This window comes from Magnusiomyces paraingens (assembly GCF_902498895.1).
Source record: "Magnusiomyces paraingens strain CBS 517.90 genome assembly, contig: contig5, whole genome shotgun sequence".
NCBI lineage: Eukaryota > Fungi > Ascomycota > Dipodascomycetes > Dipodascales > Dipodascaceae > Magnusiomyces > Magnusiomyces paraingens.
Window position 1 is genome coordinate 1470709 of NW_022474071.1, and position 26792 is coordinate 1497500.

Genomic DNA, 26792 nt, shown 5'->3' on the forward strand with positions numbered 1-26792 from the left:
AACCCAAATTTATAACTATACTTTTACAATCTCTACCCGAGCACGCTTGTAGACGTCATTCGTAACGTAGTCCTCATCCACTTGCTGGGTCTCACTCTCATAAGGATGAATTGAAAAAATGGCGTATTCGCCAGGACTCTCACGGCGAGATGCAAACCCAGGATTTACCATGATGACGTTGCTTGTAATCTGCGCCATACTCTTCATACGTGACGGCGAAATCACAATGTCAGGCAAGGCCTTGTTAAACTCCGCAAGTCCCATATATGGCACATCCAGCATGCTTCCTGTGGTGATTTCAAAGCTGCTACCAACTTTAGAGGTTTCTGTACATCCAGGGAACAGCGGATACAACGACCGTTGACCCAAGAGAGCCCCCATTGATGCACCAATCTTGGACTCTTTGGAATTGATAAGCACTGAAGTCCTTGCAATGTCGAAAATTACATCCTGGGACGAGGCTGATATCACAACTTCGTTGAGAGAAAAGGTGGCAGGGTTGGGGAGGCAGTGCACGTTTTTGGGCAACCCCAAGTCACGGCGGCTCAGTGGAGGTTGTGGGAACGCAGCATGGCTAGCTGCAGCATCGCGAACATGTGGAATCATGATTACAGAAATGTCTGAATGGATTCGCTTGATGCGTTCGGAAATGGCATACTTGAAAAGCCCATCAAGCGTGGCTGATTCATCTGCGAGGCCTGTGCGTGGGTTGCGAACAGTAAAGTTACCTTCGACAACCATTGGGTGAGACACATCCACAAAGGGCCCCAAAAGAATCACAGCTGAGGGCTTAATGTGGTCGTTAATCAGCGAAATTAGATATTCAAGCGGCGCAAAGTCTAAGTCTGTTTGGTAAGTGTATGGTCCTGCCACGGTCATAATTTTAAGTCCGTTCGATGCAGTGTTGAGTGTATATTTTGTCAGTACATCCATGGGAGATGCCGCCGGCGGTAGCAGCGGAATGTCGAGAATTTCAGTAACTGCAAAATAGGATCCACTTGCATTCGACCCGCGTACAGCAACTATCTGACCAGGATAAAAAAAACATTCGAGGTGTTCGGGGAATCTTAAAGGCACTCGCGAGCCGGCACCCACTCGACGGCCGGCCTGCAAGTGCACTGTCGAAAGCTTATCATCAATCGGGGATTCTGGAAGAATACGACCCACAACTACAATCTCAGTTTGAGAAATAGTAGCCGGGTTGCCAAACTCAGATGGTTCAATGTCATGAGCTTCTTGCACAGCAGCTGTTATGGTTTCAATTTGCTCATCGAGGTACTCTGCAATATCAGAAAGCTTTTGGTACATGGTTTTGTAGTTGAACTTTTTCACATCTACATTGACCCGCAGATCGGGCTGGTTTGAAGATTCTGTAATCTCATCAAGGTGGTCGTTCAAAACCTCAACGACCTTACCCTTTCCTGATCGCGAAAATATAGCCGGTTGTTTAATACTAGATTTCAGAGGAGTAGCTGAGGATGGAGGTTTTGCATGTGGACTTTCCAGTTTAGTAGGTGATCCAAACGATACTCTTGGTGTCTTGACTTGTTTTGTTGGCGATTCCTGTGCTGCTCGTTTCATGGGTAGTAGTGATCCCAAAATACCTGAAGCTGGGCTATGGAGTGATCTTGGAGTGACTCTTGGAGTTATTCTTTGTTTCGGTACCGGAGTAGAAGCTGCTGATCCAGATCCACTGTTCCCTACAGATCGTTCCAATGCCCGTTGCAGAGATTTTTGCAAGTCTTGGAGTGACGCGTGAGAAAGTGTATTTGAGTTGTTGCCCATGGACATATCGTGGGCTTCCCACTTTGCTAAAAGAGTCTCTGAAGTCAGATTAAATGTCTGCCTAATTGAAGACCATTCTGCAAGAACTTCTTCATCTTGTTTGCCAAACTTTTTTGTGAGAAACTCTGCATCAGAGGTCATTTTGTTTAAGTTGGATTTAATGAATGGATGGGTTGGCTGGCTGGCTGGCTGGCTGGCTAGTTTGGTGTTGTTTTTGTTTACATTTAAAAATGGGGAAGTTTTTATTTATTTATGTCTTGAAAAAAAAAAAAATAAAAAAAAATAAAATATAACGCGTCTTTAAGTCACGAAAAACGCGCGTTTATTTGTTACATAAAAATGTCTTGTAACAAATCCCTAAATGAACACCTGAGCGACTTTTTTTTTTTGTTTTTTTTTTTTTCAAACCGCCAAAAAAAAAAACCCACCACAGGGAAATCCGTTTTTTTACCAGTCCGGCCGGAAATTTTCTTTTACTCCCTCAACAACAAATAAAAAAAAAATTAAAAAAAAAAGACCTCTTAGAATCCAACATTCCAGTCGAAGAGGAAGTCATCTCCCAATACTTTATATCCTTTATCCATACAGACAAGCATAAAGTCGTCTTCCATTCTTCTATAGCCACCATGTCGCAGCCAATGAAAGGCCTGGTGCGGTTTATCGCAGATTTGCGAAACGCCCGCGAGCGCGAAGTCGAAGCCAAACGCATTAACCAGGAACTCGCAAACATTCGCAACAAATTCAAGGACACGGGTCTTAGCGGATACCAAAAGAAAAAATACATTTGCAAGCTCATCTACATCTATATTCTGGGCTACGAGGTCAACTTTGGCCATCTTGAATCCATCTCGCTCATCTCCTCCAATACTTACTCCGAGAAGCAGATTGGCTACCTGGCTGTATCGGTGCTGCTCAATGAAAACTCAGACATGCTTCACCTTGTCATTAACTCCATTAAAAAGGATCTCAGCTCCATGAATGAGTATTTCACATGTCTTGCTCTTAACTGCATTGCCACTGTTGGTGGAAGTACCATCTCAGACGCGCTAGCAGACGACATATTTAAGCTTCTCATTTCTCCCACATCCCAGGACTTTGTACGCAAGAAAGCTGCACTCACCATTCTCCGCCTCTATCGTAGAGACCGCAAAATTATCCCACCTTCCCGCGCAGACCGCATCATTGCGCAGATTGACTCCGATAACTTGGGCGTTGCTACCTCTGTGGCTTCTCTTGTTTCTGAAATGGTTCAGGAAAATCCTGACGCTTACAAACTGGCCTATTCTAAGGTTGTTCGCCGGCTCCAGCATCTCGTCTTTGAAAATGGTTGCCCTGAAGAGTACTACTATTACACTGTCCCAGCCCCTTGGTTTTTTGTTAAACTGTTACGGTTGCTCCAGTTTTTCCCACCCTCAACCGATGAAACCATTAAACTTTCTATCCGCAAAGTCATTACACAAATCATCTCTGCAAACTCCATTCCATCAAAAAATATTCAACAAAGCAATGCCCAAAATGCAGTTCTCTTTGAGGCAATCGACTTGGCTATTCATCTCGACATGGACCACAACCTCATGGAGCAAATTGTTCAGATCCTGGGGCAGTTTTTAACTTCAAAGGAAACAAACACACGTTATCTGGCCATTGGTGCTTTGGCCAATATGGCATCTCGCTACGAACAGGTCCCTATTTCTTCTCATTTGATTACCATTACCCAATCTCTTCGTGACCGTGATATTTCTGTCCGCAGGAAAGCCATTGATCTCCTGTATTCCATCTGTAACGCATCCAATGTCCGCACAATTGTCAATGAACTATTAAAGTACCTCCAAGCAGCTGACTTTTCTATTCGTGGTGAAATGGTCATCCGCATCGCCGTGCTTGTGGAAAAGTACGCAACTGAATACCAATGGTATGTCGACATTTCACTACGCTTGCTGTCGATTGCCGGGCCCCATGTAAATGATGAAGTTTGGCAGCGCGTCGTCCAAATCGTCGTCAATAATGAAAACCTTCAGGAATATTCTGTTAAAACCATCTTTCAGTACCTCAAGTCAGCAAACTGTAATGAAAACCTTATCAAAGTCGGCGGATACTTGCTTGGCGAGTATGGAAACCTCATTTCTACTCAGCAAAACTCTGGGCCACTTGACCAGTTTCTTGCTTTACACGACAAGTTCCCCTCATGTTCAGCATTTACCAAGGGCCTTTTGCTCACCACCTACATCAAGTTTGTTAACCTTTTCCCTGAAATCAAGCCCCAGCTAGTGCAAGTATTTGAATACAATGCAAAGTCAGTCGACTCGGAACTCCAACAGCGTTCGTATGAGTACTTGAAAATGTCAAGCGCCGAGCACATGAAGCTTTTGCCCATCATCTGGGACGAAATGCCTCCATTCCCAGAGCGCAGCTCTACCATGCTAACCCGTCTAAAAACAAAACGCATCACTAATACAGAGGGGAAACGCTTATGGGCTCCTGGAAGCCGCCGGCAAAAGGAACTGCAAGCTGCTGCCGCTACGTCTGCCACGGCCACTGCCGCTGTCGCCAGCACAAACACCCAAAACCTGTTATTCGAAGAGGCCTCGAATACGCCAACCACTTCTTCCATTCCCGTGCTTACACCCTTAGTTTCTACCCCTACAAAGCCCACTCCAACTCCTGCTGAGGAGCTCCTCACATCAGGTTGGGAACAAAATTACAAAAAACTCATTCTCAACCCAGAGGGCATTTTTTACGAGGACTCCATGCTGCAGATTGGTCTACGATCCGACTACCGACGGCACCTGGGCTGTGTCATTTTGTACTTTCGCAACAACTCTGGGTCAACACTACAGTCACTTTCTGTTGAAATTACCAACCATGAAAACCCCAAGCTCGCTGTTTCTACAAAGAACTTCCCAGACTCTAGCATTGCTGCCAACAAAACCACCCAGCAGGTCATTATGCTTGAAGCCCATGAGCCTTTCTTAGAATCCCCCACAGTTAAGATTACTTACTTGGCTGGTACATTACAAGTTCTGACGCTTAAGCTTCCTGTAGTACTTGAAAAGTTTATGCTGCCGACAGAACTTTCCACAGATGATTACTTTAAACGCTGGGCACAGATTGCTGCTACAGGTGGGACTGGACTTGAGTCACAGCTTGTATTTAAAAACAGAGCATTTGGTGCCGGCATTAACGATGGCCGCATAATGGCGGCGTTGCAATGGTCCCGGATCGACAACGCAGACCGCAACCCACGCAATATTGTGGGCGCGGGTATTATCCATACGTCCAACGGTGGGTCGTTCGGGTGCCTGGTGCGCCTGGAGCCCAATGAAGATCAAAGCATGTACCGGGTGACTGTGCGTGCGACAGATGCCCGTATCCCGGCAATTTTAGCTAAGAACATTTCTTTAATGTACCAATTGTTGTAGTTTTTTTAAAAAAAAACGAAAAAGAGTATAATAATAAATAACATTAACCGTTATCTCTAGTGTTTATGTCTTGACAGGTCTATTGCCAAAAATAGTGCGCCCCACTCGCACATTAGTGGACCCTTGACGAATGGCTTCGAGAAAGTCTGAACTCATGCCCATGCTCAGTCCAATCGGAACGCCCAGCTCGGTCTGCAATGTAGTAGCCAGCTTGCTAAGTCGATCAAAATCAGAGTTGACACCTTCTGCATGGGACTCAGAAAAAGACCCAATGGTCATAAGTCCTCGCAGCTGCAGCCGGGGGAACTTTGTAACAGCGCGAGCCACCTCCAGAACCTCTTCGGTGGCATCCCACGCCAGACCACTCTTTTGATCCTCTCCAGAGGTGTTGATTTGTAAGAAAATACCAAGTATGGAGTCGTTATCTGTTCGATTATCATTCAGTTTCTGAGCCTTACTTGCACTGTCGACCGTTTCCACGGCGCTTAGATTGGGAATTTTAGCAAGCACTTTGCACTTGTTAGATTGTAAAGCACCAATAAAGTGCCAACGAATATCGCCAGGAAGCGTGCCGGCCTTGCGCACCAACTCCTGAACATAGTTCTCGCCAAAATCGCGGTGCCCAGCGTCATACAGAATCTGGATATCGGACTCGGGCATGTACTTTGATACTGCAACCAAGTTGACGGCTGTACGCGGACGACCGACCGCGACGCATTCCTTAACTATGGACTCTTCGACAGCAGCAAGATGCTGGAAAAGCTCAGCTTGACGGGTGATTTCTTTTGACATTGTAGATAATTTTCGGGTTAAAGAACGAAGCATATGGAGGAAAGGATTAAGGGTAAGTCGATTTTTTTTTTAATGATAGAGGCAAAGGGTTTAACCTTTTTTCTTCTGGAACAAAAAAGAAAATTTTTTTTAACAGTTACTTCAAGGTAACTAACTACATTATATACAAAAAAAAGGGGGTTACTGATAATAACTTCAAACCTTGGGAGGCGGTAGCTCTTCAAACGGCCATCCAGCTAGATAGTTTTTGGAATACGCCAGATCTTGCAAGAAGCTATAGTCAGAGATGATACCTGGTCGGGGACGACTATTCGATGCCTTGAGATCAGAATATGACGGGAACTCGCTGTACTGTGCGCGAAGTCCCAGAGGTGTATCCATCAGTTCCTTGTACCGCTTGTCATGGGTGCGTTCAAACTGGTGGTACAAGAATGACTTTAGGTACGTCGGCAGAGTTTGTTCTGGGTCTGGGACACGGGACAAAAAGTAGAGTAAAGACGTTAAGTTACGGCCACGGGCATTTGCACGGATCAATAACTCGTACATGCGTGGAGTTGGTGTAATACCAAACAACTCGCAGTCTTCGTAAATACGCAAAGAAAGCAGCTTGGAATGCTTCATGACCATGGCAGAAGCGGCCAGTTCCTCAAACGTCGATGCATCTGGGGTTGCCACTCCGGCATGTAAAAACGCACGGAACGCGTAAAGTGATGCAGATGGCGACCACAACTGGCGATGCGACCGAACAACTAGATTAAGCAGGAAAGTTCGGAACTTGGGTGAATCAGATTCACTAATAGTTGGAAAGTATTCGATAAAGGGAACATAGAACTGAGAGTGATCCCCAGGGGAGGCCTTGCACCAAAGCGCTTCCATTGCAGCGTCCAGAAGCTTATAGTTTAAATCGGGCCAAAACTCGGCGCACAGCTCAAGCACAGGTAAAAAGTCTGCGCTTGAACGGATGGTCCGGCTTGTTGCCAGACTCGTTAGTATCGCAGCAACATCTCCTGTGGATAGTTGTGAGTGATCTGCTTGTAGCGACAAGCGTCGGAATGCACTGCCATATACAGATCCTACCTGGCCAACTGTTTGATTCTCGAGAATACGTTGGAGCGTAGAGTTCGATGGCTCCACTTTGCCTGATACAACAGCATCGGCCCATAGCTCCATAGTTTCTGTGCCATCGTTTGTCCCTTCTGCACTAAAGTCTAGAGCCTTGGTCAATATTCCTGGAGTATTGTTATTATTCTTGAGATAATCCTGATAAACATGCAAAGACCCTGGGCGCTCCTTGCCTATAAGCCGGTCTACCAAGCTTTCCACGGGGAACTTCCGCATGTCCATTCCTTCTTTAGAAAATTTTTGGAAAATCCCAAACGCTTGCTCAATTTCGCCACCAGCCAAAAGCCCGTGAACATAGTTGCCTTGAATAATGGCATAAGTTTCCTTTGCAACCTCTGGGGGGTCCACAGGTTCTACTGCTTCTTTAAAGTACCGCAGACATTGCTTGTGCAATGCATACCGTAGCAGCGGATCCGTGCACCGTCGAAGTGCAAAATAAAGCCCACGCTCAGCGTAGTCCCCTAACCGACCACCAACTTCAAGAACAGTGTCAACAATGGCCAGCACAGCAGGCACACTTACAGACATGTCATGGCCTCTAGTCAATGCGCTCAGAATCACTGCAGCAATCGTCACGGGTGGTTTCAGCTTGAGTTGCTCAATACGCGTAGCTAGCTGCAACGTGTCCGAGTAACGATGTGTATCATTGTACTTGCGCATGATTCTTTCAATCTGTGGCCAGTCAGACTTATCGGTGCTGGTGACGGGGTCTGCAGAGACCAAAATGACATCTTTGGGAAGCGGAACTGAATGTAGAGGAGTCAAAGGAACCGCTGCAGTTTCTGAAGATTTATTGACTGAGTCGACAGTCGATAAGAACCGTCGACAAATAATGGACCCGGTTGTTTTCGGGGCCCGTCTGAATGCATGTGCCGAGATGCTCATTGGGGGTTTGAAGATTTGAGTAAATAAAAATGTATGAATAGAAAAAAAATTTCCGGGTAACCTAAAAAATTAAAAATTAAAAATTAAAAATTAAAAAAAAAAATAATAAAACAAAAAGGCAACTAAGTTAAAATTCTGCTTCACCTCCTCTAAACCACTTTCAATTCAAATCCCATCTCAATGATCCGAACTCTACGACCCTTGTTCCGTCAATACCCTGCCGTCTCCCGGGCCCAGTGCTTTAGTACGTTCCCGGCAAAGTTTTCGGCTGCTCCTAATACCCCTAGTCCGGCCTACGAGGTTTTCGATAAGCGCACCAAGCGGATTCAAAAAGATCGGGCTGCCAGCAATGCCTCCGTGTCGCGCGAGGTCTCGTACCTGCGTGAAGAAGTGGCTTCCCGTATGATTGAGCGTCTTGCTTTTATTTCCCGCGAGTTTCCTCGGGTCCTTGATCTCGGCGCCGGCGCCGGCACGTTGGAAAACGTTTTGTGTCGCGAAGACACCCCAGACAGTGAGCTGGTGCAGAGTCGCCTTAAGCACGTTACCATGCTGGAATCCTCAGAAAAACTACTGTACCGTGATTCAGATCTCAACCAGTTCTCATTCAATACCAAAATGAACCTGTCACGAGTCGTTGGCGATGAAGAGTTCCTTACGGGTCCCGATGGCGCTCCTCTTTTCCCCCCAGAATCTTTTGACGCGGTACTCTCGTCCATGTCGCTGCACTGGATCAATGACTTGCCTGGCATTTTGTCTCGTGTTCAAGATGTTCTCGTTCCTGATGGCATGTTCATGGCGGCCATGCTTGGTGGAGATTCTCTTTATGAACTCCGTACTACTCTTCAACTTGCTGAGAGTGAACGTGCCGGCGGTGTTTCCCCGCGCATGAGTCCTTTGGCTGATGTCCGTGACATGGGCAGTTTAATGCAACGTGCAAAGTTCAATCTTCTTACAGTCGATGTGGACGATATTATTGTTTCGTACCCTGACACTTATTCACTCATTGAAGACCTACAGGCCATGGGCGAGTCTAATGCTGTGTTGGCCCGCCAGTCGTATATCCCGCGCGACATTTTGGTTGCTGCTGATCCTATCTACCGAGCTCTTCACGGGAACGAAGACGGGTCCATCCCAGCCACGTTCCGCGTCATCTATCTCATTGGCTGGAAACCCGCGCCGACCCAGCAAAAGCCGCTTGCTCGTGGCTCTGCCCAAATGTCACTTAAGGATGCTCTTCCTACGTATGGATCGTCATCTTCCTCAGACTCTGAGAAAAAGTAAAAAAAAAAAAAAAGAGAAAGAAAGAAAGAAAGAAAGAAAGAAAGAAAAAAAAAAAAAATATGTACACTATGCAACTGTCATTTCTATTTCCTATCAACACGCCCAAACACCAATAGAACCATTGGTCCGGCCTTCTACTAGGTACCCCTCTTTAAAAGTGGCCAGGTGGATCGACACTAGAGATTCTTCGTCCTTGACACCAGGTCCACAGGTCCAGTGCTGCGACGTTTCCCGGTCGTAAATTTTGACGGTATTTTCACGGTTTGCAGAAACAATCTTGCGTGCATCAAAATGCAGTGCTGTGATGGGGTTTTCATATGCAAATGCATCTACAATAGAGCCTGTTCGCAAGTCCCACACTCGAATGCTTCGGTCCCAGCTACCTGTCGTCAGATAAACGTCATCAAACTGAAGACAAGTCACGGGGCCTGTGTGGCCAACCAGTGACCTCTGTACTTGGCCACTGCGGAGATCCCACAGGCGAACAGCTCCATCTGCAGTTCCGCTTGCCAAAGCAGCGTCAAACACTTGTAACGCACCTACAAACGGCGCCGGTGACGAGCTATCCTTGCCGGTGTTGTTAATTCCTTGGAACGAGCGCCAGTTACCAGACTCTGCAAAGGGAGTAGAAGATTGTGCAGCAGCCCACAGAACATCAAGGGTTTGCAGGCATCTGCCACTGCGCAGATCCCACTGGCGGATCGTTTTATCGGCGGATCCAGTCACCAGTGTATCTTGATATGAATGAAGAGCAGTAATCTCACCGAGGTGCGCCTCAAATACCTGTAAGCACGCATCTTCAGGCTCCTCCTCGTCAACCTCAAACCCGCTCAGGTTCCACAACCGCACAGATGCATCCATGGATCCAGTAACAGCCATATCGCCATCCATATGAAGGCATGTCACATATGCATTGTGTCCGCGCAGCTGACCTTTGCACACGCCACGACCAAGATCCCACACTTTGCAAGAATCATCCACGGAAGCTGACACCATTGTGCCAAAGGGAATATCAAAGTCTAGCGACGTCACAAAGTCTTCATGTGCTGGGATCAGTCGGATCGAGTCTCCTGTTTTGTAGTATTGCTGAAGAGTAGGATGTGTCTTACGTGAAGTAGACGCCCTGTGGGTCTTCGGAGGCTTTTCGGTAGTTGCTGGTTCACTTTCAGATTGACTGTGCTTTTGTAGCTTGCCAAAGATGCTCTGGGATAAAAGAGGCGAGTCATCACTGTCCTCCTTTTCTATTTTCTTTGTTTTTTTGGCGTTTTTCACATTTTTGGGAGGTTCTGGGGTAGGCTTGACCTCTTCTTCCTCCTCTTCTTCAGGCATTTCATCAATCTGCTTGCTAAGGTGCCGGACCTTATTCTCCAGCTGAAACTCTTCTTGTTCAAGTGATGCGATGCGCTCAAATACCAGTCGTCTGTTTTCTTGAAGATACGCAATTTTTTTGTCAATTTCGTTGATTTCATTGGCTGCTAAATCCTTTCTGATTTCAAGGAGATCCAGCGTGTTGTAGATATTATCACGCTGCTTCACAAGGGCAGAGCGTGATGTTAGTGATGAATCCGAAGATCCATCAGTGATGGCCTTTTCGGAGCCAGAGATTTCAGGGAGCGTTGCTGTAGTGGCCTGAAACCCTTGAAAAAGAGAAAACTGACTGCTTGCACCCATTGGGATTTGTGAAAAGAGCTCATCTGGAATTGCTGTGAGCGCATTAAATCTAATATCATCTTTTGAAGAAAGAGTACTTCGCATGACCTCTGATGGGGCCTTTCGGGAAAAGGAAAAGAAGCGCTTTTGAAAGGCGGGCTTGCGCGCTAAATCTCGCATTGTTTCATGGTAATACGTGCCAGATAGATCAGACGAATACTGAGATGCCACCAGCGTTGACGCCGTCGTAGTTACTGTACGGCTAAAGCGTGAGAGATTGTTATTTGCCGAAGCCATGACAGCTAGAGCATCGGACGCCACCTTGGTTGTCGCTGTCAGGGTAGAGTTAGCATTGTTGCTATTGGGCGGTTTATCGCGGTCTTGGGCTCCTGTGGTTACGAGGTCTGCGCGAGAACCGTTAGCACGCGAAGATCGGGTAGACATTTCTAAGGGAGAATCGTCGGACAGAGAGCGCAATTGCCATAAGCAGAGCACTTTCTGGCAAAAGGATTCAGAAGAAGGGGGATGTGGTGAGTCCTTGTGTCGAGGGGGGGAGAAGGAAAGATATATAAATATATAGCAAAGAACCGCTTTGGATAGGACAGAAATGTGTTGTAAAAAATGGGTGGAGAGGCACAAAAAGTTTTTTTGCCGCAAAAATATTCCCCGCGGCCGGGTAACTATCAATAAAATTTGTGTTGTTGCGCTAAAAATACTTGTGAAGATCTCTTAACTGAAATCAAAAATCAAATCAACAATCAGTCTTTTAGCACCACTACCACCACCACCACTAAATGCTCAGAGCCAATTCCCAGCAGGATTCCATCCCGGGCAATCAGCTCACTATGGGACCAAACTCTACGGTGCTTTGGTCTCGGAATGGTGTGCTCATGCGCAAATTCTCTTTCCCAGATACCCCTCAAGAATCAATTAGAGCTGTTTTTGTTGCGTTCCAACAACACCCGGTTCGTGGCGGTGCCAATGCTCAACCAGAATCAGTTGATGCAATAGCCATTCTCGCCGCAAATTACCTTCATGCATACTACCTCAGAGGAGATTTCCATATTGTTAGTATACCATTTGTTGTGGCGTCTATAACAGCATCTCCACATGGGCTTGTCCTATCACGTAACTTTGATGCCCCAGGGACTCTTGCTGAAGATGATGGACATTCACCTAAACTTCATCTTATGTCAAACCCATTGCTTGAACTAGAACCCATTTATACATCTTCCCTTACTACAATTTGTCTTTCCGAAGAGCCTGTTTATTTTGGAGGTGTTTCTGAGATCCCCTTTGTAGTCACTTTTGATCCTGTTCGTCGTCAAGTCAACATCTACTACCTACGGTATCATCACAATTCTCCCCCCACTCCCCATACTTTTGATGAAAGTATTCGAAATCATTCTAAACTTAACAAATCGACTTCATCAGCATCATCGCATCTAATGCTTACTTCAGTTAGCAGTTTTTCTTTATATACGTCTTTGGATCACCTTTATGTCGAAGCATGTACTTTAAATCAAGAAACAGCAATCATTGTTTCCAACAGTTTGTCAAATACCATCAACATTATGTTATTCAGTACTTTAGAAAATCCCTCTTTTGCCATTCCAGCATTGTCAAAGTCTTTTGAAATCCCCGGATCGTCACCTCTACTATTGACTGATATCAGTAATAAAACGAGAATTCTTGCAGTGTTAAATCAACCCAACAACATCTATCTTTTTGATCCATTTTTATCGATAAAGTCAATCCCGATTCAACTTCCATCTCACTGGGGAAATATCACTCAAATTGGGTTCTACAGTTACACTTCATCTAACTTGATTTACGCATTCTCCGACAAATTTTATAACATCAATCTTCCAATTGTACCAAGCGATGACCTTTCAGTAAAGATTTTCCAAGGTCTTTATAAATTAGTTGATCTTAGAGTTTTCCGCACCTTGAGTTTTGCATGGACTGTGCTATTAAATGCAATTACTCTTTCAAACTGGGAAGCGCTGGTCGCATCCTTGGTTTGCCAATTATACCCAGCATCCCGCCTAAAGGAGTTTACAGAACAGTTCAAAAACTATCAAATTGACACAATGACACTAGATGAAATTTTACCGACCGCTTTAAAAATTGCCGAATCTTTTGATGACAAAATTAGCCCGGAACTTTGCCCCCATGTCATTAACCTTTTGCATTACATTCGTGAAGAACTTCGATTAGGGTACACATCTTCAGGAAGCCTCTCACAAATTGATAAGTTTTTAATGTATCTCGCTCATTGGTCTGGCTGGAACGACTCTTGGAAATCATACTATGGGTTTGCGCCAACAGCCCCTCAATTAACTATTGAAGAGTACAGTCATCCTTTTTCTGAACCCCCAAATATTTTAAAATGTCTAGCTTCGGAACCTTCTACTGCATACTTTCCCCGTCTGTCTGAGATATACTCTGATCCTTCTCTTGACGATTTAACTCCATTATCTGTTGTCACCTTAAGGTTTTTTAATCTTTTAACCCAAGATTCAGTTGAAAACTTTTTGTCAGTTAAACTTTCAAAGAAAATCCTAAATGATCTCTCTGGTGGAATACAGCATGTTATTTTTGAATACCTTTCTGAGAATTCCCAAGAACTTGTAAAGCTCGATGATACTGAGCTATGGGATATTCTTGGACGCGATGACCTACTTTTTTCCACATTAACTCCGGAAATGTCTCAGCTTGGTACTAATAAAGATGCCATGCCAAAGTACACATCAGCTTTAATTAGCACGGTTGGAGACTTGGAGTTTCTCAGCGCCTGGGATGAACAAACTGAATCTGATAGAACTAAAATTTCTCGGCTTATTTTTTCCACTGACCGCAGATTTTATGAAGTATCACGCATATTACAATCTTCGAAACCAAAACCCATCATTGTCATTCAAACCCCAAATATGAGTGAGCTTGATCTTCTTAACAAGCAAGAAGAAACATACATTTTGTCAGTTTTGAAGACCTGCACTGTTCCTATTGGACGTGCTGCATTTTACTATTCTGCCCGCAAACCTCTAGTTACTGAAAAGTTTCCAATTCCCAAGCTCAATTTTTCAGCCATTGTCAAGCCCCGGGACATTACGATGACTCTTAACAAATCTTTGGTTTCTGAAGAAAATCTTTCTTGGGGGTATTTCCACAATGGTATTGCTTCGGGATTGAGTTTGGTTAAGGATACCATCACTGTTAATGGCAACTGGATTGCTTTTAACAAACCTACTCATTTAAACTCTCAACACGCAGGCTTCCTTTTGGGTATTGGTTTAAATGGGCATCTTAAAAACTTGGAAGAATGGCACATTTATAACTATCTCGGTCCCAAGCACTCTCATACAAGCATTGCGCTTTTAATTGGCATGGCTGCAAGTAATTTACGCTCTATGGATACCAAACTTACCAAGGTTTTAAGTGTTCACATCTTTGCTTTACTACCTCCTGGTTCCAGTGATTTAAATGTTTCTGTTGAGGTTCAAACTGCAGGCGTTGTAGGCATGGGTTTACTTTACCTGGAATCATCGCACCGGCGAATGACGGAAACGTTTTTGGGAGAACTTGAAGGGCGCACTCGTGTTCATACTGAAGAAAGCATCCGGATACATACCAATGAGAGTTATAAGTTGGCAACGGGTATTGCACTAGGGTTGATTAATCTTGGCAAGGGTAACGATCTCAAAGGTTTGAACGACGTTAAGATTGTTGAACGTCTTATGCAAAAAGCCATTGCTCCTCGAGATGTCCAAACTTCGCAGTTGGAGATTTCCATGCCTGGCACTATTGCCGCTTTATTGCTTATATTTCTTCGCACAAACAACTTTGAGATTGCAAAAAAATTGGCTCCTCCGGAGAACCAAGAAGCTTATGACTACATTCGCCCAGATCTTCTTTTAATTCGCACGTTGGCTTATCATGTCATTATGTGGGACCAGATAGGTAGCAATGCAGAGTGGATACAAGAAAATATCCCTAAGGCTGTGCTTCTTACAACTTCTGAAACCAATTCCAATTACTCAACAGATACAATTTCTTATTACTACATCAAGGCTGGTCTTTGTATGGCAATGACATTCAAGTATGCATCAACTGGAAATACCAGCGTCCGAGATTGTATTGTGCATTTTCTTGATGTTGTCTGCAAGCTTACTGAACATAATGTGACCCAGCATGACCAGCTACTTGCCAAACAAGCACTCCTTCATATCCAAAACTCTCTGTGTCTTTCGTTGTCTATTGTCATGTCTGGTACTGGCGATTTGGAAGCTTTAAGACGATTTCGTCGTCTTTGTCTCAAGACACGAAAGGATACTTGTGGCGTCAATATTGCGACGCATTTAGCTTTGGGCATTTTGTTTCTTGGAGGTGGACAGTTTCGATTTGGCAATGACAATTTTGCTCTTGCAGCTCTATTTATTTCCGTTTATCCTGTGTTCCCCAGAGTTCTTGTGGATAATACATCGTACTTGCAGCCATTGCGATACTTTTGGGCTTTGGCCGCCAAGCCCAACTGTGTCGTTGTACGAGAGGTTGAAACAGGACACCCATGTGTGGTCAATTTACAAATTGAGTACAAATCTGGTAAAATTGTGGTTCAAGAAGCACCTTGTGCCATTCCCAATATTGAAAATGTGCTACAAATCTCTACAGTTTCTGACTCCTATAGTCCGGTGCAATTGGATCTGGCTTCCGCACCAGAATCGCCACTCACAAAGGCCTTTTTAAAGACATTAACAGTTTACGTGAGTCGTCGGAGTACCATCATCAATAAAGCAACTGATATCTTTCAACAAAATGGCAACAAGTACAAGTCAAGCACGAGTAACAACCCCTTGGGTTCGGGCGCAACAGGACCTCCCACGCAGCAGCATGGTGGCTCATCCTTAGCCAGTGTTTTATCCAAGGTTAAAATTCTGGCCGATATTGACTTGGAGCGGTTTACCCAATCCAATACGTCTTTACTTCATCGTGCCTTTGAAACCTCAAAACAGGATTTGATGTTTGCAAATATGTCGGCAGCACGGTCGCCAAGATCAAATGAAGACTTGTGGAACATGCGTCTTATTTTTGCCTATCAAGAGTACTTGCAAAGCGGGAATGGTGATCCTGAAACCAACTTAAAAGTGGATGAGATGAAAACGCTTCTTTGGAAATGGAAGTGTGAGCGCCAAAAAAGCAATTCGTAGATTTTTGTTTTTTTTTCTCTTTACCAAGTTTTATTAAATACACAAGATTGAATTTTTATTATTATTTATTTTTGATTTTTTAGCGAGGAACGCCCATTCCACCGCGCATGGCACCAGGTGGTGGGCCTTGGCCGCCACCGGATTCTTCATTTTTGACAGTTTCGTCGACAGACAGAATCAGGCAAGCAGCTTCGGTTGCCGAATTGATAGCATTAAGTTTGACGAGAGCCGGCTCCCAGACAAACTTGTCAAAGTTGTTTGCTGTGGACTCGGAGATGAAATCGACACCAGCCCACTGCTCACCCTTGGCGTGCTGCATGCGGAGCTTGTTAAGGATGTCGGTACCGTCGAAACCAGCGTTTTCGCACAGTTGTCTGGGGATGACTTCGAGGGCACGCGCAAAGGCAGCGACAAGAAGTTGCTGCTTGCCGGCAATAGAGCGTGAAACTTCGCGAAGATACTTGGAAATCTCCATCTCGCAGGCACCGCCGCCAGCAACAACAATATTATTCTTAACAGCGCGCTTGACAATCATGATGGCATCGTGTAACGAGCGCTCGACTTCAGCAATAAACTGCTCAGAGCCACCTCTCAGAACCAAAGTGCAGGTCTTGGTCTTGGGGCAGCCAGTGAAAAAGTTGTATCGCTCAGAGCCGACCTGGCGCTCTTCGAAAAAGTCGCATGTACCGAGGTTTTCTGGCTTGATGTCGGATGTTGTGGAGTGAAGAATGCCACCAACGGCCTGCAGGGTTCTATTCATGTCGTCGGAAGAGACTCTGCCGGCACAGAAAATGTTGCGGTCGGCAAAGTACTGAGTGGCCAGATCGCCTATGGGGAGCTTGGAAAGCACAATGCTAGCGCCCGAGTCCTTGCAAGCCTCGAGCTTGGAGAGAATGATTTGCCACTCGGCATCAACAACGGCTTGGTACTCGGAAACCTCTTCTACCCGGACTTCGGCATTGTCCTTTTCGGCTTTTAATTCGAGCTCAACATTGAGACAGAGGATCTTGGGGGACTTGAAGGATTTGGGCTGTTGCTCAAAGCCGGCATAAGCAAAAGTCTTTTTGAAAGCAACACCAGACACAAAAAGTGAGTCCTCGATGCTGCCACCAGGGACCTTCTTCATGCCAATAAGCTTGTCATTAAGATCGTTTTGGTCGAGAGTAAGGACGGCATCAACAACCATCTTTGTGAAAAAGGCTGAGTTTTTGTAAATGATTTTGGAGGACATTGCGGTAGCTGCACATCGTTCCAGCAGATCGCGAAGCTCTTCTGGGTTGGATTTGTCAACCTTAACTGCAATTGATTTGATTTTTTCCGTAGCGAGACGGGCAGCATAGCGGTAGCCCTTGATGATTGTATTTGTAGAGACGCCTTCTTCAACAAGGCCTTTGATCTCTTTGAGCAGCTCGCCAGCCAAAACGGTAACGGAAGTGGTACCGTCACCGACCTCAGCATCTTGGGAGCGAGAAATATCGACAAGAATGCGTGCAGCAGGGTGAACAACATCGAGAAGCTTAAGAATGGTGGCACCATCGTTAGAAATGGTGGTTTCACCGTTTCCGCCAACAATCAAAATATCTGATCCGAGAGGACCCAAAGTTGGGCGGATCGTATCTTGGATAGCCAGGCATGCATTGATGTTGGAAATAGTCTGGCCTTTTCCCTGGGAAGTGTCAGTTCCCTCTTTCAGAACGACAATTGTCGGTGTCTGTCTGCCAAAGTTCATGGTTCGGTGATGGTGCTGGTGCTGGTGCTGGTGCTACTTGTGGTGGCGGTGGCTATTTAAATGTGAGTATAGTAGTATTAGTGGAAGAAGACAGGAGAAAAATTTGAGAGTGGTGGTAGTGGGAAAACAAAAAAATTGGTGGTGGCTGTGATTAAATTTTTTAATATCAAAAATAAATAGTTTCTACAAAGTTACCCGGACTCAACCCCGGGACTCGGGACCAGCCCGTTTCGAGTTTTTTAATGCTACACCAGATTTTCTTCCTCGTCGGCTTCGAGCTGAGCAATCTCAGCACGCAATTGCTCAATTTTTTCTGCAGCCTGCACAGAAGTGAGTGACTCTACAGCCTTTTGCTGTTGTTGCTGGTTGAGAGATTCCAAATTAGAAGCCGTGACTACTCCGGAGCTCAGTGTCATGCGTGTCAGTTGCTGCCGTTGATGTTCAATACGATCTTCTTGCTTGGCTATGCTGGTCTGGAAATAATCATAGCGGGCCCGTAACCGTTCTGTTTTTTCACGGATCCCTGGCAACGGATAAATCTCTGTGACTGAATCAACGGCCGCACAAATGAGTCCCACATCTGCTGGGTCATTTTTGCGCCTGGAATTAGTTTTCGAGTACGCAGCTTTAAGCTCCGATGAAGCACGATTCAAAACAGCACGTGGATCATTCGATGTTGCATACAATGCCTCCTCACTTGGGTCAGCATCACGCATCAACGATGTGATGTCTGGCTTAGTGAGCATTGCATTGGTGAAAACTCCTGGCGGTCGAAAATATACTGATGAAATAGACTCTGCAGTCTCCACCAGTCTAAATATATGAAAGTTCAAATCGTTTTCCATGACGCTTAAAGACCTTGTTGTTGTTATATAAAGGCCTCTCAAATTGGCTTTCTTGGTGATGACATTGCCTTCATTTTCTGTGGAGTATTTAAATCTTAGAGGCCGGGTAACACCTTTTTTACAACGATATCGATGGGCTTGTCGCATCTTTTTTAAAAAAGAAACCGCCACAATCAACTTATACTACCCACTACCACCACTACTACTACACAAAACCGCCACCATCCACCTAAACTTTATCAACAATGGCCACTGTTCAGACTCCTCAAGGTACTGCTCTGGCAAAGGCCTTGAATGTATCTCTAGTTCCGCTCACTGCTGAAGGAAATACGGGTTCCAAGGTGCCGCTCTATCTTACAGCCTATGCCGCGGAGCTAGAACAAGAAGACAAGCCTTTACTTTTGTCAATCGAGGACATTGATGCTATCCTTTGGGCCGCTATTCACCAAAAATTCCATACCCAGAAGCTGGCTTATTTTTACTTCTATCGTTCTTGGAAACACTCAGAAGACATGCTTCGTTCTCTCTCAAAGTCTTCTTCTGATAATGCAAAAGCCCAGTCTAGTACTTTGCGTGAACTTCAATCCTTTTTAATTAACTATGGCCTTCTGGCTGCTACAGAGCCAGATGTTTTTGAGCCAGAAGAAGGAAACAAACCTTTTGACCTTGCAGCTTTTATCACTAAACAAAATGACGACTCGGAACGCTTTTGGTCGTTTTTCCACCTGGTTGCAAACCGAGCGGCTGAAAACGCCACTTTAACAGAGCTCATTGAGCCCATTGTCCAACAAATCAACTCTAAGATTCTGTCGTCTCCCACGCAAAATCTCTCCATCTCTGCATCATATTTGGAGACCTTTGAGCACCTGGTCTCGAATAAAAATATTCTCAATGCCATTGTCAGCTTGGAAAGCTTCAACCCAAAGGGAATATCAGCCCCTGAATTGGAGAAAAAATCAGTTTTAGGTCCAGTTTTGAGCATTTCTCCAGTAAACCCGCAATCCTCAATGGCAACTTTTGGCAATTCATCATCCCTCACTAAAGCTGCAATTCAAAACGCCTATGCAGGTATTAGGTCTGAGCTTAAATTCATTCAGGAAAAGCTTTTTTATCTTTGTGACAAGATTATCCGTAACTCGGAGGAAACCAGAAACAAGCTTTTGGAGTTTTTTGGAAGCTTAATTGACGCCAATCACAAGCGCGTCGCCATGCAGGTCGATTACAAGGTTATTTCATCCGACGCTATAATGATTAACGTGACTGCTCTTCTGGTCCGCTTTTGCGAACCCTTTGTGGACGTGCATGGAACCAAAATTGACAAGATCTCAATGGATTACTTTAGCATTAAACCAGTTTATACCATTGATGATGAGACTATGATTAATGGTGACTCAACAGAGGCCAAGGCCTTTTACGAAAAAACTAAGGACTCGACGAAAAAAGCAAACTTCATCTCGGACGTTTTTTACCTTGCAATTGCCTACCTTCATTATGGTGGTGGCGGGTGTATGCATTACCACGAACGCACTCGCAAACATTTGGAAGATATGCAGAATCATGAGCAATATTTAAAGAAACAGCTGGAACAGTACAAGGGGACACCCAACGAACGAGCACTTAAAATGGCACTTGTCAAGCTGGAAGGCGAGAAGAATATTATTAATGCTTACTTCCATCTCATTAAGGCAGTTCTTTTTGACCACCATTTACAATCACAGATTATGAAGTTTAACCTTTTTCTTTCTCTTTTCCTTGTTCGAGCAGTCGACCCGGAGAAGAAGTACCCATCACAAAAGATATCGCTGCCCTTCCCCTCGGACCAACCACCAGACTTTTTCAAATTTTGGCCGGAATACTTTTTGGATATTATTCCCACTTACTTTTTATTCTTCTCACGAAACCTTCCAGATCTCTTAATTCATCAAAACTTGTCGCCACTGCTCACATTTCTTGTTACATTTCTGAGAATGACTCATTACGTCAAGAATCCATATGTCAAGACGCGCTTTGTCGAGGTCATCTTTACAGGTTCTATTGAGTTGTTTGTTAATACAAGGGGATTTTTTGTGGATGCCTTCAATACTGATCATATGTGCTTGGACAATCTTTTCCACACTTTATTACAGTTTTACATTGACATTGAACGAACTGGCGCTAGCTCCCAGTTTGAAGATAAGTTTAACGCGCGTTATTACATTTCCCAAATCATTAAAACACTCTGGAACAATCGAGTTTACCGAGACCGGTTAGAGGCAGAGAGCAAGACAGATACTGAGTTTTTTGTTCGGTTTGTGGCTTTGTTGCTTAATGATGCAACATATCTTCTCGACGAGTCTCTCTCCAAACTTTCTGAAATCCACCGTCTTCAAAAAGAGCTTGAAAGCAGTGATCCTGCTAATATTTCTGCTGAGCAGACTGATCAACAGCGACAACTTGCCTCGGTGGAGCGCATGGCAAAATCTTATGTCCAGCTTGCTCAACAATCAGTGGTCTTGCTCAAGCTTTTCACCCAGGCTGTCCCCAGAGCATTTGTCACGCCCGAACTTGTTGACCGTTTGGCAGCTATGCTTGACTACAATTTAGAGGCTCTTGTTGGGCCCAAATGCCGTGAGCTTAAGGTTAAAAACTCTGAAGAGTATGGGTTTAAGCCTCGGGAGTTGTTGAGTTATATGGTGGATGTTTACCTCAATCTTTCAAAACAAGAGGAATTTATCAAGGCGGTGGCCAATGACGGTAGATCTTTCCGACCAGAACTGTTTGATCGTGCTGTTGATTTGCTGAGCAAGCGTCTGCTCAAGTCTCCAGCAGAAATTGACCAGCTTAAGAAGTTTGCAGCTGATGCTCTCCGCCTCAAGAATGAAACTGAGGCCGATGAAGAGGAGCTTGGAGAAATTCCTGATGAGTTTATGGACCCTATTATGTTTACCCTCATGAAGGAACCTGTTGTTCTGCCGACTTCAAAAATAACTGTAGACTTGGCAACTATCAAATCTCATTTGCTAAGTGACTCTACTGACCCGTTCAATCGTTCGCCATTGACTATCGATCAAGTAACGCCCAATACTGATTTGAAGAAGCGTATTGAGGAGTTTAAGCAATCACGTAAGCGTGTTAAAATTGAACACAATTAAAGATGAGAATGTGGAATAGAAAAGTAAAATGTGGAATTTTTTTTATAAGCATTAAAATATTTATTAGTTGAATACTTTGTTTGACATTAAAAAAAAAACAATTAAAGCATAATAAAAAAAAAAAGGTTATGAATAATCAAAAATTAAAAAGTTATTGCCTCCTAGCGGAATTGAACCGCTGACCTTTGCATGTTTTGTATTGATACAAGTGCAATGCTCTACCCCTAAGCTAAAGAGGCTTATTGCTTGTTTTCCTAAATATTTTACAAGTATTTATATAGAGTATTCTACATTCGTTCTTAAATATGTTTCTTAAGTAAATTTGAGCATTGGATGAATTTTGAATTTTTCATTAGCCAAAATGGGAAATTCTAAAGGTTCCCCTAGCCCTTGTGGAATCGAAATTTTGTTTGCAAAATTGCTGATTTTTCTAAATTGAAAAAATTTTGACCTTTTCCAAATACCTTGAAAATAAAATCAATCGATAGAGAGTTAAAAATAACATATAATTATCAGATTTCTTTTGTAATTCAATGTCGGGTTTTGGAGATATTCAACGTTTTAATTTTCTGCTAATTACTTGTTCTCAAATATTCCCGATAAGTATATCTAGGTCTGATCCGAAAATTGAATGGTTTCAGTTCTCAATTAGGAAATATTAACATTTACCCTAACCCTTGCGGAATCGAAATTTTAAGGTCAAAAATTCCGATTTTTTTCAAAAGTTGAAAAAATAAAATCTTTCTAAACTGATTGGAAATAGTATCAATTTGTAGATAATCAAAAATAACTCAGTATGGTATGGTTCTTTTTGTGATTCAATTTCAAGTTGTCGAGATATTCGATGTTTTAGTTTTCTTCGGTTTTTAAACCGTGCTCAAATATTCTGATATGTATATCTGGGTCTGGTCTGAAATTTGAAAAATATAAAACCCAGGGTGGTACCCTAGCCCTAGAGGGATTGAAAATAGTACGGGGAAATCGCCGACATTGAGCAAAAGTTGAGATTTGAAAGTTACTTTAATCTGCTTAAAAATAGAATTAATCGATAGAGAATAACGATAGAGTGATGTTCAGTAGTGCACTTTTGTGATCCAATACTCAGTTTTCGAGTTATTCAGGGAACCGACCTAGATCCCGAGCGTGCTGAGATATATGGTAAGCGTATATTACAGTCTTGTTGTGTTCATACTTAAGTTTGACTGAAAGTTTGTGAGACTCAATTGATAGATAATTCAACTCAATATTTTTTTTAGAATAATGGAGTTTTATTGCTATAACAACATAATAATTAAAATATTAAAAAGCATTAATTTAGTTTTAAAATTAGTAATGTTTAATTGAAGTAGAATTGAAGTAGAATTGGAGCAGATAATGCATTATAAACTTGGATTAGTGGTGTCAATATGGAAAATGTGTCAAGTACATATAAGCTCTTTACAAATTCCAAAAGGCCTTTAAAGCTATCTTAAGCCTAGAGTCAAGTTTAAATGAAAATATTGCATTAAAAAAAAGTGATCTCACTTGATTTAAATTACGATTAAATGTGACAATAACCACTTTACAACTATTTAACACTTGTTTTGGCATTACTAGTTTTTAACATCAAATAAAGTATTTAATTCTTATTTTAAAATTTGGAAACTTAAGTATAATATAATTTATAACATTTATTATTTGTTTTATTTATATTTTAACTGCTTAGTTTTTATAAGTAATGCTTTTCAAGTGATTTAAAACAAGGTATTGTATAAAAATTAAATATTACATTAAAACCCAAAAAAAAAGTCCTTAAATGCAACATAAACAAAATGAAACTATTTTCATTCAATTCTTCTCATCTTTTGAAATCATTTCATAGTATTTGAATCATCATTTGAATGAATTTTGGGTTGTTAAATGGTATTTTAAGGGGCATCATTACAACTCAATTTTAAGTTTTTTTTTTTTTTTTTTTTTTTTTTTTTTTTCAAAACAAAAATTCATTAAAATTTAAACAAAATACACATCATTACATCATAAATTTCATAACTAATTGGCAGTGACAGTCTTTGTGGTAGTAGTCTTTGCAGTAGTAGTCTTAGTCTTAGTGGTTGTTGTTTTCACAGTAGTAGTCTTGGTCTTGGTAGTAGTCTTGGTCTTGGTAGTAGTCTTGGTCCCAGAGTAGACTGTTGTAGTGGCACCTGCATCAATGACAGTCACAGTCTTAACTTTAGCAGGGACGGTAACGGCAGTGACAATGGGCTCACCATTGACAGTAAGGGTCAAGGTCAAGACTTCGTCTTCATAGTCAACCTCAGGGAAAGCAGAATTGGTAGCCGATGGAAGAGAAGAAGAGTACACTTCTTCGGTAAAAGTGACGGTTTCAGGAGCAGAAGACTCAATTGAAAATTCAGAGGGGGTAACAGAGACTTCGGTTGAAGAAGTGTCAAATTCGAAAGAGGTTGTGGTGGCCTCAGAAGAAGCAAAAGTGAAGGACTCAACAGTAGAAGTATCGACAGCAAAAGTTGAGGAGGACTCAATAATGGGAGAGGAAGTCTCAACAACAGAAGAGGAAACAGCAACAGAAGAGGAAACAGCAACAGAAGAAGACTCAACAACTGCGGAAGAAACATCAATAGAAGAAGACTCGCCAACAGCGGAAGAAACTTCAACAGAAGAAGTCTCAACAACTGCAGAAGAAGGCTCGCCAACAGCTGAAGAAGGCTCGCCAACAGCTGAAGAAGAGTCAACAGAAGAAGACTCAATAAAAGTTGAAGAAGCTCCTACAGAAGAAGTCTCAAAAACAGCTGAAGAAACATCGACAGAAGATTCGGAAACAGCAGAAGAAGACTCGGCAACAGCAGAAGAAACCTCAACAGAAGAAGATTCGACAATAACAGAAGAAGATTCAACAATAACAGAAGAAGATTCGGCAACAGCAGAAGAAACCTCAACAGAAGAAGATTCAACAATAACAGAAGAAGATTCGGCAACAGCGGAAGAAACCTCAACAGAAGAAGATTCGACAACAGCAGAAGAAGACTCGGCAACAGAAGAAGACTCTGCAATAGAAGTTAATTCAATGCTGGAAGTTGTTTCTTCAGTAATTGAGGAAGTCAAAGTCAATTCAGAGCTAGAAGTAATCTCCTGGGTAGTTGAAGAAGACGAAGTCACTTCAGTGCTAGAACTGGTTTCCTCGGTAGTTGAAGATGAAGAAGAACTGCTGCTGCTGCTAGAACCAGAAACATATGGCCTGGGGCCAGGAGGAACATAAGAGTTCAAATCAGTACCATAGTAAATGTTAAACACAATACCTGAGTCAGTGCTCTTATAAGCACCAGGGAAACTGACACCTTCAGGGTTAGCAGAGCCACCGCCAGTGACTTGCAAGTTGCTGCAACTGGGGAAAAACTGTGCACCACCGACCCAGGAGGCTTCATGAAGGGCAATAATTTCGTGGCGGATGATGTAATAGCCAGCCTCAATATCGCTAGGGATTGTGACAGTCCACGAGTTGTTATTGGCAATGAGTTTCTGAGTAGCCCAGGAATTGTCCGAGTATCCGCTTTCATCAATTTTAAAATAGGAGAGCGAAGAAGGATCTGAAACTGCAGTGCATGGTCCGTTACAGTTGGCAAGGTAAGTATTGATAGCACCGTTTTCGCTTGATTGCCAAGTATTCCAGTAGAGTGTCACGGCTGAACCAGCAGCAACGGTGGCAGTAAGTTTGCCAGTACCAGTAAGTTGGTTACATGTGAGAGAGGTCGAAGTCAAGTCCTTGATGGGGTTGCCGCCATTGTTCCAGTAAGGCCAAGTGATGCGTTTAGGGACAGGGTTTTGGTAGGGATCAAAGTAAGGTAGAGAAGCTGTGTTGTATTCACCATTGGCAGTAAGACCTTGGAGGTAGCCCCAAGCAGCGACTTGTTGAGCAGTGAGCAGAAGTCCTGCAGCACTCAAAAGACCAGAAGGAGATGTGGGTTTCATTATAAGTATAGAAGGATATTTATGTTAAAAGGTTGATGGAGAATTGGTGAGAAGGAAAACAAAAATAAAAATAAAAATAAAATAGGTAAGGATTTTGACATCCTTTTATATTGTTAAAAAAAAAATGGGGTAAATGAACAATTAAAAATAACGACATCAGCAATATCGATATAGTCGCACCGAGTGTAGAAATAATGCCCCTTCGTCGGCTAGAAAAATAAAATAATAAAATAAAAGATCATTGAATGGTGTTATCGTTTTTTTTTTTTTTGTTTTTTTTTTTTTTTTTTTTTTTGTTCATTTAATAAATGAATAAATAAATAAAATATTGGCAAAAAAGGTAATTGGATTGGGAAAATAATATGTTGAGAAATAACATGCCTCGTTGAGAGCACGTCTCTATAATTTGGTGTTATATATATGGCTACACCTATATAGGTGTAGCCAGCCGTATTGTTGCATGACATAGAACGGCCACGCACCCGAATGGTCCAGTGTCGTTTCTCGCGGGGACCGGTTCCCTAACTAAGCAATGCACAGTGTGATTATGGTCCCGGAATATGTCTAGAAAACAATAAAGAATTGTCTTGATTACCATCTTAACTCATTTTAAAAAAAAAAACCAATCTCTTTTGACTTGTGTCTAGTATTCTGATTAATTGGCACTGGGGAATTGACAGACCATACTAATTTTTTCATCTTCTCCTTCTGGTTATTCCCTCAATTCAAATTGTGATACCTTTTTTCCAGTAGAGAGCCTGTTTCCGGTATAACTTTTATTTATATCTATAATTTCAATATGCTTATTCCCAAGCTCTGAGAGTACTAAGATTATAATGGTTATTATTCTTGGAAAAAAAAAAAAAAAGAAAAAAAAAAAAGCAAGTAATAAGTAATAATTCTAAAAAATTGCGATTTTTTGGACTTATTACAAAATCCCTGTGTGATGATATAATATTAAAAAAAAATTAATTGCT

At 42.9% G+C, this 26792-nt stretch overlaps 11 protein-coding genes across 11 annotated transcripts; 4 read left to right on the forward strand and 7 right to left on the reverse strand.

The window, feature by feature from the left end:
- Nucleotides 1–15: 15 nt before the first annotated feature.
- SAPINGB_P006121 (uncharacterized protein) lies at nucleotides 16–1926 on the reverse strand (the record flags this gene model as incomplete). Its single annotated transcript, XM_032000835.1, has 1 exon — nucleotides 16–1926. The coding sequence occupies one exon, from the start codon at nucleotides 1924–1926 to the stop codon at nucleotides 16–18; it is 1911 nt and encodes a 636-aa protein (XP_031856726.1).
- Nucleotides 1927–2411: 485 nt separating this feature from the next.
- SAPINGB_P006122 (uncharacterized protein) lies at nucleotides 2412–5204 on the forward strand (the record flags this gene model as incomplete). The annotated part of the gene is made up of 1 exon (XM_032000836.1): nucleotides 2412–5204. The coding sequence occupies one exon, from the start codon at nucleotides 2412–2414 to the stop codon at nucleotides 5202–5204; it is 2793 nt and encodes a 930-aa protein (XP_031856727.1).
- Nucleotides 5205–5267: 63 nt separating this feature from the next.
- SAPINGB_P006123 (uncharacterized protein) lies at nucleotides 5268–6029 on the reverse strand (the record flags this gene model as incomplete). Its single annotated transcript, XM_032000837.1, has 1 exon — nucleotides 5268–6029. One exon carries the CDS (start codon nucleotides 6027–6029, stop codon nucleotides 5268–5270), a length of 762 nt encoding a protein of 253 aa, XP_031856728.1.
- Nucleotides 6030–6191: 162 nt separating this feature from the next.
- On the reverse strand, nucleotides 6192–8003 carry SAPINGB_P006124 (uncharacterized protein; the record flags this gene model as incomplete). Its single annotated transcript, XM_032000838.1, has 1 exon — nucleotides 6192–8003. The coding sequence occupies one exon, from the start codon at nucleotides 8001–8003 to the stop codon at nucleotides 6192–6194; it is 1812 nt and encodes a 603-aa protein (XP_031856729.1).
- A 180-nt stretch (nucleotides 8004–8183) lies between these two features.
- SAPINGB_P006125 (uncharacterized protein) lies at nucleotides 8184–9284 on the forward strand (the record flags this gene model as incomplete). Its single annotated transcript, XM_032000839.1, has 1 exon — nucleotides 8184–9284. The coding sequence occupies one exon, from the start codon at nucleotides 8184–8186 to the stop codon at nucleotides 9282–9284; it is 1101 nt and encodes a 366-aa protein (XP_031856730.1).
- A 93-nt stretch (nucleotides 9285–9377) lies between these two features.
- On the reverse strand, nucleotides 9378–11378 carry SAPINGB_P006126 (uncharacterized protein; the record flags this gene model as incomplete). The annotated part of the gene is made up of 1 exon (XM_032000840.1): nucleotides 9378–11378. The coding sequence occupies one exon, from the start codon at nucleotides 11376–11378 to the stop codon at nucleotides 9378–9380; it is 2001 nt and encodes a 666-aa protein (XP_031856731.1).
- A 350-nt stretch (nucleotides 11379–11728) lies between these two features.
- Nucleotides 11729–16144, forward strand: SAPINGB_P006127 (uncharacterized protein; the record flags this gene model as incomplete). The annotated part of the gene is made up of 1 exon (XM_032000841.1): nucleotides 11729–16144. The coding sequence occupies one exon, from the start codon at nucleotides 11729–11731 to the stop codon at nucleotides 16142–16144; it is 4416 nt and encodes a 1471-aa protein (XP_031856732.1).
- Nucleotides 16145–16223: 79 nt separating this feature from the next.
- SAPINGB_P006128 (uncharacterized protein) lies at nucleotides 16224–17873 on the reverse strand (the record flags this gene model as incomplete). The annotated part of the gene is made up of 1 exon (XM_032000842.1): nucleotides 16224–17873. The coding sequence occupies one exon, from the start codon at nucleotides 17871–17873 to the stop codon at nucleotides 16224–16226; it is 1650 nt and encodes a 549-aa protein (XP_031856733.1).
- A 245-nt stretch (nucleotides 17874–18118) lies between these two features.
- SAPINGB_P006129 (uncharacterized protein) lies at nucleotides 18119–18619 on the reverse strand (the record flags this gene model as incomplete). Its single annotated transcript, XM_032000843.1, has 1 exon — nucleotides 18119–18619. The coding sequence occupies one exon, from the start codon at nucleotides 18617–18619 to the stop codon at nucleotides 18119–18121; it is 501 nt and encodes a 166-aa protein (XP_031856734.1).
- A 344-nt stretch (nucleotides 18620–18963) lies between these two features.
- On the forward strand, nucleotides 18964–21849 carry SAPINGB_P006130 (uncharacterized protein; the record flags this gene model as incomplete). The annotated part of the gene is made up of 1 exon (XM_032000844.1): nucleotides 18964–21849. The coding sequence occupies one exon, from the start codon at nucleotides 18964–18966 to the stop codon at nucleotides 21847–21849; it is 2886 nt and encodes a 961-aa protein (XP_031856735.1).
- A 2031-nt stretch (nucleotides 21850–23880) lies between these two features.
- On the reverse strand, nucleotides 23881–25815 carry SAPINGB_P006131 (uncharacterized protein; the record flags this gene model as incomplete). The annotated part of the gene is made up of 1 exon (XM_032000845.1): nucleotides 23881–25815. The coding sequence occupies one exon, from the start codon at nucleotides 25813–25815 to the stop codon at nucleotides 23881–23883; it is 1935 nt and encodes a 644-aa protein (XP_031856736.1).
- Nucleotides 25816–26792: the final 977 nt, after the last annotated feature.